This window comes from Ovis aries, chromosome 10 (assembly GCF_016772045.2).
Source record: "Ovis aries strain OAR_USU_Benz2616 breed Rambouillet chromosome 10, ARS-UI_Ramb_v3.0, whole genome shotgun sequence".
Taxonomy (NCBI): Eukaryota; Metazoa; Chordata; class Mammalia; order Artiodactyla; family Bovidae; genus Ovis; species Ovis aries.
Window position 1 is genome coordinate 22,226,899 of NC_056063.1, and position 16,037 is coordinate 22,242,935.

The 16,037-nt window shown below is 47.8% G+C and overlaps 1 protein-coding gene across 1 annotated transcript in view; it reads left to right on the forward strand.

Moving 5' to 3' along the window:
• FOXO1 (forkhead box O1) overlaps positions 1-15,834 on the forward strand; it is a 92,394-nt gene extending 76,560 nt beyond the window's left edge. The window contains exons 2-3 of the mRNA XM_027973596.2: positions 10,745-12,101; positions 12,567-15,834. Of these exons, the coding sequence (XP_027829397.1) occupies positions 10,745-12,079 (1,335 nt within the window). The 3' untranslated portion in view covers positions 12,080-12,101; positions 12,567-15,834. The remainder of the gene's footprint in view (positions 1-10,744; positions 12,102-12,566) is intronic.
• The last annotated feature ends 203 nt before the right edge of the window (positions 15,835-16,037 follow it).

Here is a 16,037-nt window from a genome sequence, read left to right on the forward strand (position 1 = left end):
TCTTCTGTGAACATCCTAATACTGAACCATTTTGGCAAATGCGTGGTTTTAACAAAGTGGAGAAAAGGCATCCCAAATGTACTAACATACTGTGGTGAATTGTAGCAGTGGTGCAGAATATACTTGAATGCAGTAGCTCAGAAGAGATACAAAACATTTGTGCCCTATGCAGGATTCCAGCCACAATGGTTGCTATTCACAGTTCCACTTTGGGCAAAATTCAGAGAGATAAAATTGAAAACAGTGAGCACTAAAGTTCCGAAGAGGAATTTAAGGTGTACCACCACAGACTTTGGGCTTGGGCGAGAAGTTCTCACTCTCCATTGGTTTGACTTTACCTTAGAAACAGTTCATACAATCATTTATTCATTCTTCCTTTGTCCATTTCCTTCTAGTGTTTAAGATAGAGCTTAACTGTTCAAAATTCTCTCCTTGCTTTCTCCACCCAAAACAGTGGATATGTGTAGCTAGGGTATTTGAAGAGATCACCACCTCCCAAAAATGATATTCAAAAGTGGCTGTGAGGTTTTGTCTTTGGAGGTTTGTAAACATAGCCTTATGCTTTCAATTCTTGACTTTTTCATTCATGTTTCTAAAGAGGTTATGAGCTCAGACTGCAGTGGGAGTAAACGGTTTAATCCAAGGAGAGGCTTCCAGGTGGGCAAGGTTTGCATTCACTCAGCTGGGGATCCTTTTTGTCCACTTGGGTTTCCCTTGTGATTCAGCTGGTAGAGAATCTGCCTGCAATGTGGGAGACCTGGCTTTGATCCCTGGGTTGAGATACCCTGGAGAAGGAAAAGGCTACCCACTCCAGTTTTCTGGCCTGGAGAATTCCATGGACTGTATAGTCCAGTTCAGTTCAGTTGCTCAGTGGTGGCCAACTCTTTGGGACCCCACGGAGAGTCCTTGGGGTCGCAAAGAGTCGGATACGACCGAGCGACTTTCACTTTTCACTTCACTTTGTCCTGCTTGACTTTCTTTCTGTCTTCTCTCTGGAATATGGACCAGCCTAACCCAGGCTAAGCTCAAAAGTAATGGAATCCACAGAAGTCCTAGTAGGATGTCCCCAGGTCATCTAAATCAGGTTCCAGGGCAGACTCAGTGTGGAGCCTTCCAGCCCCCCTGAGCCCAGGAAGGTCTTGGTGAAGCACGTTTTCCCAGAGCTGGCCTTAATCTTGACCTGAGGCCTGACTTAGGCTGTGGGTCCTTGTGGGCATCCCTTAATAAATATGTTGCTTCTGGTGGAGTGTCAGTGACTGTTCAGAAGTGAGGGGACCGCTTCTCAGGCTCCTTCTCTGCTCAGTTGATGCACAGTTTTCCGAGGTGAAGGGCACCATGTTGCGGCGGGAGCACCTTGGACTGATGGTGCTCAGGTTGGGTGTGGGCCTCGTGCACGGACAAGCTCTGCTGCTGAGAAGGTGCGGCTTTGGGGGTGGACACATTATGAAAGGCCCCGAGGGACCCGTATATGTAGGCACTTAGGTAACTTAACTGAAAGCTGCATTTCTGATGTGTTTTGGGGGTTCTCATGGGGTCTCTTGGAGAAGGAAATGGCAGCCCACTCCAGTGTTCTTGCCTAGAGAATCCTGTGGACAGAGGAGCCTGGTGGGCTGCTGTCCATGGGGTCGCGCAGAGTCGGAGACAACTGAAGCAAATTAGCATGTATGCATGCATGAAGGAAATGGCAACCTACTCCAGTGTTCTTGCCTGGAGAATCCCAGGGACGGGGGAGCCTGGTGGGCTGCCGTCTGTGGGGTCGCACTGAGTTGGACATGACTGACACGACCTAGCAGCAGCAGCAGCTTGGGGTCTCTGAACTGGCCTGGGTCCTGCTGGTGCTGACAAAGCCTTTCTTGTTGGAAAGAAGGAAGGTGTGGGGAGTAGGGCTGTGGCCTGTTCACTGAGGTGGATCCCTGCCGTCTGCAGGGCGTGGGGACCGCTCTGGCTAGCCCAGTCTCCGGTGGTGGGTGGAATTTTGCTTTATCTTAAAGTAAATGGGCCCAGTGTTTTTGCTCATATTGGGTCAGTCAGTGAATATTTGTAACTATTTGAGTTGGGACAAGCTCTGAAGAGTTTTTTGGGGGTGGCCCCACAACAATGTGCACTTAAGAAATCACTGTTGCTTTATTCCTTAGCCAGAATGATGGCCGAAAGCTGGTTTCAAGATTCCGTATAACCAAGAAAACGCTCCATTGCAAATAATGTGTGAGTCAGAGTGGTGTATTTTATTGCAACTTGCTGTTCCTTTTGCAGTCTAGATTTATCATATTTGAATTCCAAAATAGAAAAAAAAATCCATATAAACCTAGATTTTGTACTTTGTAATTCCATTTACTGTGCGTACCAGTTCTTCTTAAGTAGATTATGCATTCAGTGGATTCATCTTTTCCTAGCATTTTCTAGACAGTGAACATATTAACATATTTAGGGTAAAAGGCAATTAAAGACAGTACATCCTATCGGTGGGATATTTTCCTGCAGATTCTAATCTGTCCCAAGTTTCAACATATTGCCTTTACATTCGTAAAGCTTTTTGTTGGTTCTTGTAAGCAGTTTGGGTGCACACCGTGGATAAACATTTACTTGAACAGGTTTAATGGGCTCATCACCAACTTTGACCAAATACTTTGAGACTCACCAAGTTCTCTTTAGAAGAATTATAAGATGGATCAAACTCAGGCTGTATGTGAAATTTCACTGTATGCGCGATTTAAATTCCTCACCAGAAGAGAGTAAGTAAATCCTAATTATTCTCTGTTTTTTGGTTTTGATTTTGTTTTGCCTCATTCTGGTAGCCAAATACGTAAGGTAGTTAATTGCATTTGTAAAGCAGCGTGTTTATAGAGCCATTGCAGATTCGAAAAATGGTATGGCCTATAAAATAGACAAAGACTTTCATTAGGCAAATGGAAAAATCGCTTCAACAAATGAGTTTCCTCTTAATATTCCGTTCTGGTAGGGCCTTATGTGTTTGAAGCGGTCGTTAGGCAAGGGCAGCAAAAAAAAAAAAAAAAAAAACCAAAAAATTCCCTATTCTGGGTAGTTAACTAAAAAAACCTTTCAGAAAGGAAGGGGTCCTTCAGGTCAGCCGACAGGCAAAGTGGGGAGTGGTGGTTCCCCGCCATGGACTTGGCAGTGCCCTCCAGCCTCTGTGTCTCCCTGGGGAAGCAATGAGTGGGTTAAAGGGCCGGGGCTGCCTGCTTGCCGCACTGGAACTAAATGAATCCCAGGAGAAACCAGCTCTACTTTGAAATCCTTAGTAGCCGACACATCCTCTCCCCACCCAACCCCCCTTTTTGAGGTATTTAAGAGAGTTTTAGCTAAATGAAATTTAGTCTCTGTATATCCACCCCCGGGACCTTGTTAGCCAGGGGTGATGACATTCACCTGACAGTGGGCCTGTTGGCTCCCATGGCAACCTCTGGCCCAAGCGTGTGACTGTGGGAGGCGGTTTCTGTTTTCCAGGCTTTGCTTAAGCAGGGCTCCACGTCAGCCGCTCCTGTGGAGACTGCACCTGGACAGGGGGGTTCAGGTGCATGCCTCGGCATCTGGAACAGAGGGAGGTGCCTGCCTCTGAGGCTCCGAGCTCGCCTGGGCTGTTGGGGCTTTGCCTCTTGGAGTTCGTGGCTTCTGCTTGTGTGTAGAACGCAGGACATGGCGTGGCATGGGTCCTCACATCCTGAAAATCAAGGGCTGTGCCCTTCCTTTCATGAAATATAGCTTTCTGACACACAGTTTCCCTTTAGGGCCCAGCACGGGGAAACACGGTGCTTCTTTGTAATAACGACCTTCGGAGGAGCCAGAGCTTGGCATAGTTTTAATATCATCAAGTAAAATTTCTGTTCCGTCGCGAAGGTTTTTCCTTAAGTCCTCAATATCTGACGATAGTGGCTGAAGATTTACCCTGAAACGCTGAGGCTTCTGGCGAATACGAGCTTATTAAGGATCAGGCCAATTGTGGAGCATCGCGTGGTTCTCTGTCGCAAGGCTTCCTCCTTGGCCAGTGTGGGAAGAGACGAGGTGCCCTCTCCTCTTTGCCATCCCGAATACAAGCTGTTTATCGGCCGGCGGCGTGCGCGCCTCTCTCCTTGAACAACCTTGTGGACGACACAGGCTCTGACAGGGATCACCCCCAAAGCTGACCGAGCACACTAGTTAAACGATCCAGGTCTCTACCTTTAAAGTTCTCTTAAGGGGCCAGAATGATTTCTGTGTCAAAGAAGGGTTGCAGCTCGGTTGCAAGGACATGGAAACAGCCTCAGGAAGGCTGGCTGCCTTGCTGAACAGGAAGTCTGTGATGAATGGTTTTTAATCAAGTTGTAACCATTCATGATGGCCAAAAAATTCCTGTTTATACATCCCTTTACTTCCTATCACAAAATAGCCAACCTTCACTTCCCCGCTTTGTGCCAGGTGATTCTTTGAGCGCTCTCCGTGGAGAGGATGCCCTTCCGTCCCCAGCGACCCTCTGTCACAGCGGTGCTGTGTCCCAGGTGTCAGGACGTGGGGAGACCAGGAGCCCATGGTCCGGCCTTGGAGTCTGCCTCCCCACTGCCCCCTGAAAACCTGGAACTTCTCCTGAGATGTTACATTTGCCTTTTTGGTTCCGCTTCACATGAGACATATGCTTTTTTTTTTTTTTTTTTTTTTTCAGTAGAAGCTGATGTAATGTAGTCATATTTTCCTTCCTTTGAAATGATTTGAGTCAGAGATAAAGCTGCTTTTGGAGCTAAATGTGCACCTATAGCCGTTGGAGAATGTGTAGCTGAGATTGGTTTGGTCTGGGGGAGGGTCAGTGCGTGTCCTTGACTCTGATTTTGTGGGTCTTCTAGGGCTTCTGCACCACGTGGTTCCTGCCATTTGTAAATGAGCTTTCCATCTGCATTTTAATCTTTCGGAACTCTATTTTCCCTAATACAAAATAAGGGTGTGAGGACAGGTGACCTTCCCAGGACTTTCCGGCTCACAAGTTTAATGAGGCTGTGAGGCCTCTGTCCACAAAGGTTCCCAGGGAAGCGCGAATCCTAGCGCAAACTGGGGGCCGCTGATTGCCGGCGAGAAGGACAGGTTTCGGGGAGGTGAGACCAGCTTTCCAGAAGAAGCGCTGGATGCCGGAGCCCAGCATGAACACGTGTAGTAGGTCAAGCTCTCCACAGCAGATCCACCATTGCAGCACTTTCCAAAACTGAATGTACATGCTTCGATTGGCAACACACGTCTCACCATCACCTGTAAAAAAGGACGGGCAAAAAGGTCACATTTCCTTCTGTTTGCAAGCGCCATGCATTACTTTACAGAGTTGTTGTTTTCTTAGCACCTCTGACGGGAACTCTGCTGAACAGAGATTACTCCGACTTTCTCCTCAGTTTGTTTTCACTCTTGGAAGTGCAGGAAGGGATGTGTAAAAAGCGAGGAAGCAGGAGGAGGGGCCACGTCCATGCCGGGAGCCTACGAAGCCATCGCAACACAGTTCACAGGGGTTTGGGAAAAGTCTAGTTTGTCTCGCGTTTCTGAAAGAACTTCTAGAATTTATGGAACAACAAGTCCATTTAGTCATGTGTCCCAGCGTCTGGGTTCGAGGTTCTCTTGTCTGGCTGGCCAACTGTTGCTCACATCCACCCTCTCGCAGGGCGATGGGCAGTTCTGGGCTGTGGGGCCTCTGAGGGCCTTTCCATTCTCCTTGTGGGTTCCCACAGCCTCTTTGCACGTGCTTTCCCCGAGGCAGCACTCACGTCTGAAATTCACACTTCAGCTGCTCTGGTTTCCTGCCACGAAGAGTAGCCAGTTAGGATTAAAAACAAATCATATTTTGTAAATTTATTACCCGTTGAGGCAGAAAACGAGCTTTCTAAACTAGTAAACAGAATTATTTCCACTCCCTTAAGGATGCACACAGGTAACCTCAATCTTAAGTAAATATGTTCCTGTGATTCTTCTTAATGATGGTGAAGCCAAAACATGGTTTTTCCAGCCGGCAGTGGTGTTGCATGCAGAGACGTTTTGCAGGAGATTCTTTTTCTGAGCCTCAGTGCTCCCATTTTCAAAATGGGACCAGTAATAATCTGCCTTACAGGCCTTTTCCAAGAATAGAATGAGACATAATGTATTGAAAGCAGTTTGTAAGTGCTAAAGTAAAATCCAGGTGTAAAACATGAAGGCCCATGGGGTCCTGAGTAGGATGTATTCATCTTTAAGTTGCTGGTTTTGTTTTTGGTTGAACACAAAGACCAGAGTAGTCTTAGAATGCCCAGCAGAAATTGGGGTGAACAGTGGTGGCTGAGAGGTGGTGGTCTCATTCTCATTATAAAAGAATAATTTAATTATTATAATAATATAGTTATAAAGGGATAATGAGAATGAGACCGATGTTTGTAATACGGATGAGTTGCTGAAACACACCCATTATCCTAATCAAAACAGCGGCTGATATCAGTTGAGCTAAGGGCATCTATTATCTCATTTAATCCTAAAAATAGCCTGTAAATGTAAGATCTGTTCATCTATCCAATAGACGCTTCGGTGCTAGAGCTGTGAGAGAACAGTGCCCAGGAAGACAGCCCAGGTCTCCAAGCTCCTGGAGCTCACAGGGTTGTGGGAAGCCAGGCAGAGCAGAGTTGTGCTTGTGGTGAGCAAACCAGGCCCTGTGTTAGCTGCAGAACGGGATGGGGTTCTCGGGAAATGCTTTCAGAAGAAAGAGACAGTTGGGCTGAGACAGAAGTGGCAGGGTGGGATGGGAGTGGTGACCTTTGGCAGGAAAACGTCAAGGCTCCTGGACAGTCCTTTGTACGTTTCCTGTCCTGAGTGGCCATTTATTTAGGTGGACTGGTTCCTTCCCCAGGTAGATCATAGAACACCCAGAAGGCAGACTCTGTGAGTAGCTCCTTCTGACGTCCCTCACTGCGCCCGGCATAAATCAGCCCCAGTGTTAATGAAAGTTACTTGGCATGAAGCGGTGCACGAATAGACAGAGAAAAGAGGTGGATGGCATGACACCTTCCCTGTGATGTTTTTGGGATGTGGGTCAGCAGCTGTTCATTGAATGTATCTTGTGTGTAAGGCGGCTTCTATGAGCTTTGGGATGAGATTAAAAAAAAACACCAAAAAAACCCTTCCCCTTCAAGAGGTGTGGAATCTGGTCTGCAGAGGGCGCGGAATGAACCCGTGAGCTAGAAACAGCCACCAGAGCAGGGTGAGCAAGTCGGGGCACCCTGGCTGGGGTACAGCGGGTCCAGGGTGCCGCTGCCCCCATGGACTTGCCGCCTCGGTGCTCAGGGTGGCCAGGCACACAGATGGTGAGGGAGGGTCGGGGTGCAGGCAGCCGAGGGGCGCATGCGGCGGAGACGACAGCTAGTGGTGGGGGAGTTGCTGAGGGCTCCTTCTCTCTGGTGGTCTCGGGCGAACGTTCAGGATCTGGGTGAGCAGTTTGCAGTGCGCGAGTCCTGTCTTCAAACCCTGCCTCTCGCCTCACGTGATACTTGTTCCCAGTTGAAGCTCGCAGCCCTGTTGGCTGCGTGTGGCTCTCTGCCCAGGTCACAGGGAGCCACGCTTGCCCCACCTCTGCTGTGTCCAACGCATTCGGCTGAGATTTGCAGACATCACATCATGAATTGAGGATGTTCAGTCGCTCAGTCGTGTCTGACTCTTCGCAACCCCATGGACTGCGGCACGCCAGCCTGCTCTGTCCTTCACTGCCTCCCTGAGCGTGCTCACACTCATGTCCATTGAGTCGGTGATGCCATCCAATCATCTCTTCCTCTGTCGCCCAGGGTCTTCCTGAGCCAGGGATCGAACCCTGGTCTCCTGCATTGCAGGCAGATTCTTTACTGTCTGAGCCACCAGGAAGCCCCACATCATGACTACCGACATGTAGTTTTTTAAGCATCTCCCACTCCAATTCCTCCCATTGGATTATCATAGCTTCTTTAATGTCCTGCTGGCTATGTGAAAAACAGGAATTTATGTAACCAGCCCTGCACAGCAAACCTTTTCCTGTTTGGGGAAAAATTTTTTTAATTGTTGGTAAAGTTAGGAGACAGCTCTGTTACTCAAAGAGTGACCTGAAATGTCCTCTTAGGAAAATATGTAGCATAATGTTTTGATAAGTAAGGGATTGCTTACACCCCGTGTGCACCCCCGCGCGCGCCCCCCCCCCCATTTTTTGGTAAGTCTGAGTAGTAAGCCAGTGTGTGTCTTGCCCAGGTTAGTGAATACTTCCTGACCTTTTTTTTTTTTTCCTTCCTGAACTTTTTAAAGATTCTATCTTTAATGGAAGTGTCCCCCAGTTGCAGTTACAAATGATCTGACCTAATTATATGTATCATAGAGCTGTGTCCCCCACCACCACCCCCTGCCCCCCAGGCTGTACCGACAGCTGGGAAGCCACTGTCTAGGAAGATCTTCCCCTTCATCATTAACCCAACGTGACAGGGACAGGAGTCAGGCTTCCTTTCCTCCAGAGATTCCGTCGTAGCTTATCTGTGTTTCTATTGTGTTTAAAGAACAAGATAGTCATGATGGAATATTGTGCAAATGCCCAGACTCCCAGCCTGTACAGACTCAGTTCCAGGTCTGCCCCAGGAGCAGGCCTGCTTCTTTGCGGAGGAATGTAGAGGTTGGGGGGCCCCTGTGTGTGTGTGTGTCTGTGTCAGTGAAACCTTCCCTGTAGGGTTTGGAGAATCTGACGGGGATGGAATAGAATATTAGGGAGATGCAGCTCCTGGCCTCTTTCAAGGGCTCCAGTCTGGATTTGGGGTGAGGTCTGTAGGTGGGAAGAAAGAGGACAGAGTCTTGGGAACAGCAGAAGCCCCGCCCCACCACCCACGTACATGCCTGCCCAGCATCCAGCCTGGGAGCCTCCTTCCAGGGCTGTGACTGACCCCGCTCGCCCGGGCCTGGCCGAAGGGCTGTCCCAGGGCTGCTGTGTTGCAATCCTCGCGTGGAATGTAGGACAGAGGGTCAGAGGGCATTTTGAAATGTAGATTTCTCAGCCTTGACTGTCTGGCCTCATTCTGACTTCTGCGTCTCCTTTTAGAAAGGGAGGTTTTAATTTATTAATTTATTTTTTTTCTTTTTCTTTGTTTTCTATCTCCTTTAAATGAGAGAGATGGTGAGCTCATGGTTTGCGTGGAGCCCTGGCCAGTCCTGCCGTGCAGAGGCTCTGTTCTGGCACAGCAACTGGCACTCAACCATCGGAGTCCCACGGCGATGAGGATGTGGGCACTGTGGCTGCACCTCTGGGTGACCACAGATCCAGCCAGAGCCGCTTCGTGGTTGGGGAGAAGGGGCCACAGGGGTCCCAGGGGCTTGCTCAGCGGAGCTGGGCATCCAGTTGGCAGAGGAAGCCCCAGAGGTGTTGGGGCCACGCGCTCAGTCCTGCTCCTGGAGTCCAGGATGCCCGGAACCTGCTCCGGGGCCTGATGACGGAGAGCGCTGAGTGCGCAGAGAGAGAGGCTGCTGCGTGCCTGTCCTGCGCTGGGGCCGAGCCAGCGGGGGTGCGCCCTGCTTCCCAGGAGCCCCTCTTCTTGTCCACAGCAGGCTGTCCAGGTGCCGGCAGTCTCAGGCTTCGCCCAGGACAGGAGTCGCACTCGGGCTTCCTCCCTTACAGGCCGGCCCCACTGCTTCTGCTGGGGCTTGTGCCATGTTTGGCTCCCGTCACAGTGTGTTTGGAGTTGCAGGTTTGTGTTTGTAATACCACTAAGCTCCTACCCGCACCCCAGTGACTAGGAGGAGGGGGATGGGCTCAGAAAGGGTGGTGCCTGGTGCCCTCCTGCCAAGGTGGGATCTGATAGCTTCTTCCCACCAACCATTTACCATGTTGGATATACCTTGTCTCGTTGGACCCGTGGAACCAGCCACAAAGGGGACTTTATGCACTTGGGGCCAGGCAGCTTCCCAAGGTTTGTAGCCAGTGAGTAGCAGAGCTACCCAGGGGCTCAAAGTTGGTTTTTCTGTCCTAACCATCCTGGGGGATGTATATGTCACGATTTAGTCATGGAGCCGTACTCAGTGGACCAAAGCCACCAGCTCTCTGCCCTTTCCACCACTCCTTCCCTCCCTGGGCAGCTTTTTGGCTTGAATAGAAGCTGGGAAGAGAGGGTCGCGAACAGCACTTGAATTTAAGTGTTTTTTCCCTTGGTGTTTCAACTTTCTAAAACCACCAGCACCACCTCGTTTTCCTTCTATTCACCTATATCTGCCTAATGGACTTTAAGAATGTAAATGAACGTAGGTCTTAACTAGTTTTCAGGGTTTTGATTCTTGACTGAGAATATAATCTGCTTCCTTTCTCTCTTGTTGGGGATCACGTGGGCCCCGTAATACAAAACTTCTCACTTTGTGTTAAGTGGTGCGTGTACCGTCCGCAGAGAACTTGCAGGAGTTCTAGGGGATGATTGGACAGATAGGGGTTTTGAGAGCACTCTGTTAATGGAGTAGTATTTGCATCGCAAATCTAAGTGGTTTAAAAACCAGGTCCTGTAATTTCCATGGAAAATAGGGCTATGTAAAAGAAAGTGTTTATAATAAAGCCTGTTTAGTTTTTTCCCCTTGTAAAATTAAAATACAGATACTGTTTTTAAGATATAATAATACTTTACTCATTGGAGCTGTCTTGTAGTGATGATACAGATCTTACCATAAACTTTGAAAACATGCTTGTCTTCCACGTGAGACGTGTCTGTGTGTAATAGTGGGTCTTCCAGCCAGAGCAGTATTTGTATTTCTGACATGGTGTTCTGCTTTACAGAATTCAATTCGTCATAATCTGTCCCTGCACAGCAAGTTCATCCGTGTGCAGAATGAAGGAACTGGAAAAAGCTCCTGGTGGATGCTCAATCCAGAGGGAGGCAAGAGTGGGAAATCCCCCAGGAGAAGAGCCGCATCCATGGACAACAACAGTAAATTTGCCAAGAGCCGAGGCCGAGCTGCCAAGAAAAAAGCATCCCTGCAGTCGGGCCAGGAGGGTGCCGGGGACAGCCCGGGATCGCAGTTTTCCAAGTGGCCCGCAAGCCCCGGCTCTCACAGCAATGACGACTTTGACAACTGGAGTACCTTTCGCCCTCGAACCAGCTCGAACGCTAGTACCATTAGCGGGAGGCTCTCTCCCATCATGACGGAGCAGGACGACCTGGGAGACGGGGACGTGCACTCAATGGTGTACCCGCCGTCCGCCGCAAAGATGGCTTCTACTCTGCCCAGTCTGTCCGAGATCAGTAACCCCGAGAACATGGAGAACCTTCTGGATAATCTCAACCTCCTCTCGTCACCAGCGTCATTAGCCGTGTCCACCCAGTCCTCACCGGGCACCATGATGCCACAGACGCCCTGCTACTCCTTTGCGCCGCCGAGCACCAGTCTGAATTCACCCAGCCCCAGCTACCAAAAGTACACGTACGGCCAGTCCAGCATGAGCCCCCTGCCCCAGATGCCCATGCAGACGCTGCAGGACAGCAAATCGAGTTACGGAGGCATGAGCCAGTACTGTGCGCCGGGACTCCTGAAGGAGCTGCTGACGTCCGACTCACCTCCGCACAGTGACATCATGACGCCAGTCGATCCGGGGGTGGCTCAAGCCAACAGCCGAGTGCTCGGCCAGAACGTGCTGATGGGCCCCAACTCGGTCATGCCGGCCTACGGCGGCCAGGCCTCTCACAACAAAATGATGACCCCCAGCTCCCACACCCACCCGGGACACGCTCAGTCAACATCCGCAGTCAATGGGCGTGCCTTGCCCCACGCTGTAAACACCATGCCCCACACCTCGGGTATGAACCGCCTGGCCCCGGTGAAGACAGCTTTACAAGTGCCTCTGGCCCACCCCATGCAGATGAGCGCGCTAGGGGGCTACTCCTCGGTGAGCAGCTGCAACGGCTATGGCCGGATGGGCGTTCTCCACCAGGAGAAGCTCCCCAGTGACTTGGACGGCATGTTTATCGAGCGCTTGGACTGTGACATGGAGTCCATCATTCGGAACGACCTCATGGATGGAGACACGTTGGATTTTAACTTTGACAACGTGTTGCCCAACCAAAGCTTCCCGCACAGTGTCAAGACGACAACACACAGCTGGGTGTCAGGCTGAGAGTGAGCAAGCGAGCGAGCAGGTAAGAGCACCCCGATACCAAAAGACCTTCTGAAAACAGGACTTTAAGAGAGGAGCCCAGTAACTTGCCTTGTATCTTCCAGGGTTGGGACTTTTTTTATTTTTATGTCAGCTGGCCACCCCTTGTGGAGAGGCATCTTTTATCATTCATTCTCTGCCCTTTTTGCAGCTTATAAATTCTCCTCTGAGCTGAAACATAAGGAAGCTTCCTCTAATGGCTTTAAAGAGTTTCTTTTGACAGAAGGCTGCATCTTCGTAGTAACTCTTAAATAAATGAATACATTTGATACAAATCAAATGCTGAAGGGGTTTTTAAAGTGGAATTTTCTCCCATTGAATGATTTCAGAGCTGTTTGAGAAAGCCCAACCCTCCCCCAAGTATGTCTGTCATCCTAATATGTTAAGTTGAATTGATTTTCATTTGGTTGTTTTCAATGCTTGTGTGTGTGTATGTGTTTTTTCCTAGGCTACACTTAAAAGTACTTCAGATTGTCTGACAGCAGGAACTGAGAGAAGCAGTCCAAAGATGTCCTTCACCCTACCTTTTCGTTTTCTTGATTTGAAAAAACAAAACAAAACAAAACAAAACACACAAAACGCATTTCTTTTTTCCTTTCGTCAGACTTGGCAGCGAGGACACTTTTCCTGTACAGGATGTTTGCCCAGTGTTCGCAGGTTATGTGCTGCTCTAGATAAGGACTGTGCCATTGGAAATTTCATTACAATGAAGTGCCAAACTCACTACACCATATAATTGCAGAAAAGACTTTCGGATCCTGGTGTGCTTTCAACTTTTGTACATAAGCTGTAGCTACAGAATTGTATCTCTGTGCTTTTTTTTTTTTTTTTTTTACTATTCATTTGGTCCAAGGAAAGTTTATACTCTTTTTGTAATACTGTGATGGTCTCATGTCCTTGGTAAGTTAAACTTTGGTTTTGTACTACCTGTGTTCTGCTGAACTGATGAATCACAGAGAACCAAGCTCTCCGTTCTACAGCTCCACTGGACAGCTCTGCATCTGTTCACGGCACCCCATAATTCACAGGAGAACCAGTAGCCTGTTGTCCATCTGCTGAATTAATGGACTTATCAAAACTCTTTTGGGGGGGGGGAAAGATTAAACTCCAGCCTTGTACAGGTCTTTTCTATTTTTTTTTCTTCTTCGTTTGTTTATTTTGTTATTTGCAAATTTGTACAAACACTTTAAATGGTTCTAATTTCCATATAAATGATTTTTGATGTTACTGTTGGGACTTGAGATCATTTTTGGAATAGATACTGAACTGTAATGTTTTCTTAAAACTCGAGTCTACCTTTGTTACATGGTCTGCTTGTAAATTTGTGGAATCTCAGACATTTGAAGCAGCGTCCGTGATTTTCCTTTTGTATTTCTAACTGGACTAGTACTAATTTTATATATGCTTCACTTGTTTGTATACTTGGGGATGCTCCTTGGTGATGTTTTCTGACTAATCTTCAAATCCTTGTAATTAGTACTTGCACACCCAACATTTCTGGCCTTGCCTTAGCAGGAGAGTGATGTATAGTTACGGACATTTTGCGTTTCACATTGAGAACTTGATTTGTTTTTGTGTATGTGTTTTACAGACGTCTGCTTCTGCTGTCCTTGTGAACTAGGCATCCCTGCCCGGCATTGAATCTTCTGATCAGTGCCTTTATGCGCTTTGTTTCAAGTACTCCTGGGGGTAGGCTGCAAAGTATTTGGAGATCAGAAGGGGTGACTCACCTCCAAAACAGTGCTCCTTTCTCAAGCTCGAGTTTTGATCAACTTAACCTTTTTGAGTTGAACTTCAGCAAAAGTTTTCCCTCGTAACACTGTGCTCTTCCTGGTCTAGGCAGAAGTTGGCTTTGTACTTCTGGAGAATTATGTCCATACTCACTCTTCAACCCTCTTCCCCTTCTGCCCTGCAGATCGCTTGGTGCACTGTGGAAAGTGAGGTTGAACGGGGGAATTTTTAAATGGGACTTGAGTGATTTTTAAAGTGCTTGGTGTTCATGAGTGCAGGTGGCTACCAGACAGACTGGCACTTGCTTAAAAATTCGGGCCCTAAATTTGAAAACCGACAGGCGAGCAGTAAGTTATACCTTTGAATCTATTTAGAAAGCCATCGCTTTAAGAATTGGAGAGTTTCTTTCCCCTTTAGCAACCCAAACTATAATTCTGGTCATTATGTTGTAATATTTCCCAGTTACCTGTAGCTGATTAGACCTGTTAATTGGCTTTGCATCCCATTTAGTCCATCAGTGTTTTGAAGTCGTGCGGAATGCCCAGAGTCAGCACAATGAAAGGAGCAGGTGCACAAAAGTGTTCCTCTGGCCTTCTTGGGAAAGCTCTGACTTCTGTTGACCTAGCCCATATCACGCTGGCTTTGTCTTGCCCAAGAATTGCATCTCTCCTGGCTTGGTTTTTCCTCCACGTTTAACAAGAACACAGGTTTTCTGGATGGATTTCCTCCGGGAGGCAGGCTCTATTGTATGCTTCCCACAGTGACTTCTACACTTTTGAAAATTGATTAAACAGCCACCCCTCTAACCATCTTCATTGTTGGCCACTCCAAAATAAGTCTGGTTTCAGAAACCCTGGTTCCTCTGACCGATGCCCCCTGCACCTGCGCTCGGACTCATTGGGGCCACAGTTCTCGTGCTCCCCGCTGTGACCACCACTTCCCGCCCCCAGGCCAGCACACTCTGAGCCTCATCAGGCCCATCGTTCACTGACGAGGCAACTAGCTACCAAAAAAAAAAAAAAATCACTGTTCAAATCTTACTACTTCATAGAGTGACTTTTAAAAAGATGTTGCTTCCTCTTGAGTCCGTGTAAATATCTTTTTTTTTCCCTTCAACTTTTGTGTGTGTGTGTGTGTGTGGAAATTTTAACAGGAATCCTGGGTAGCTCTCCAGGATACAGTGAAGTTCAGTGAAAGGCACCTTGTCGGTTTTGAAAACAAACATTATGTGACCTCTGGTAATTCTTTTTCTGTACGAATACTGACTTTCTGGAGTAATGAGTATATCAGTTATTGTACATGATTGCTTTGTGAAATGTGCAAATGATATCACCTATGCAGCCTTGTTTGATTTATTTCCTCTGGTTTGTACTGTTATTAAAAGCATATTGTATTATAGAGCTATTCAGATATTTTAAATATAAAGTATTGTTTCCGTAATATAGACGTATGGAGTATATTTAGGTGATAGATGTGTTACTTGGAAAGGTCTGCTTTGAAAAACTGACTAAGTCTAAATTAAAATCCCAGTGAGCAGTAAATCAGTGGGACGTCCCAAGAAGGAGGAGAAGGACACTCAAAATGGAAACAGTTCCCCCAAAGTATATGATTTGGACTTAATTCAGCTGCTGGATATGTTACCAATCTCCCCACCCCACTCCTCCCCTCTCCCCAGCTGAGTGATTACCGAGTAATCGTTCAGTAAAAGACGCAGTGTGGTTTATACAGACAAAACAGCCTAGCATTACTCTTGGCCTCCTCCCTGAGGAGGGTGGCAGCCTGGTGGCCTGGCGACGTTCATCCCATCCGGACGCAGACAGACCCGCCTGCCCTTGGCCAGTCGCGTTTAGCACTCGTGCAGATCCTGCGTTCCCGCTCCCATACAATGAAAAGTGCCTGATGATGCTGGTGTACTTACAGACACAAGAACAATCTTTGCTATTATTGTATAAAGCCATAAATGTACATAAATCATGTTTAAATGGTTTGGTGTCATTCTTTTTTAGTTGTGCAAAGTAAGCTCTTTATTAGGTTCTTTTTTTTTTTTTTTTTTTTTCCCCTTCTTGTTTAGCTATCACATGAGTTAAAACCTTGGCAGCCACAGTGCCATGGTTAATTCAAATCTGGTATTTCTTTGGTGGGGTGGGGGGCGATGTGGAAACGCTCTCTCTGGGACCAAACTATAGTC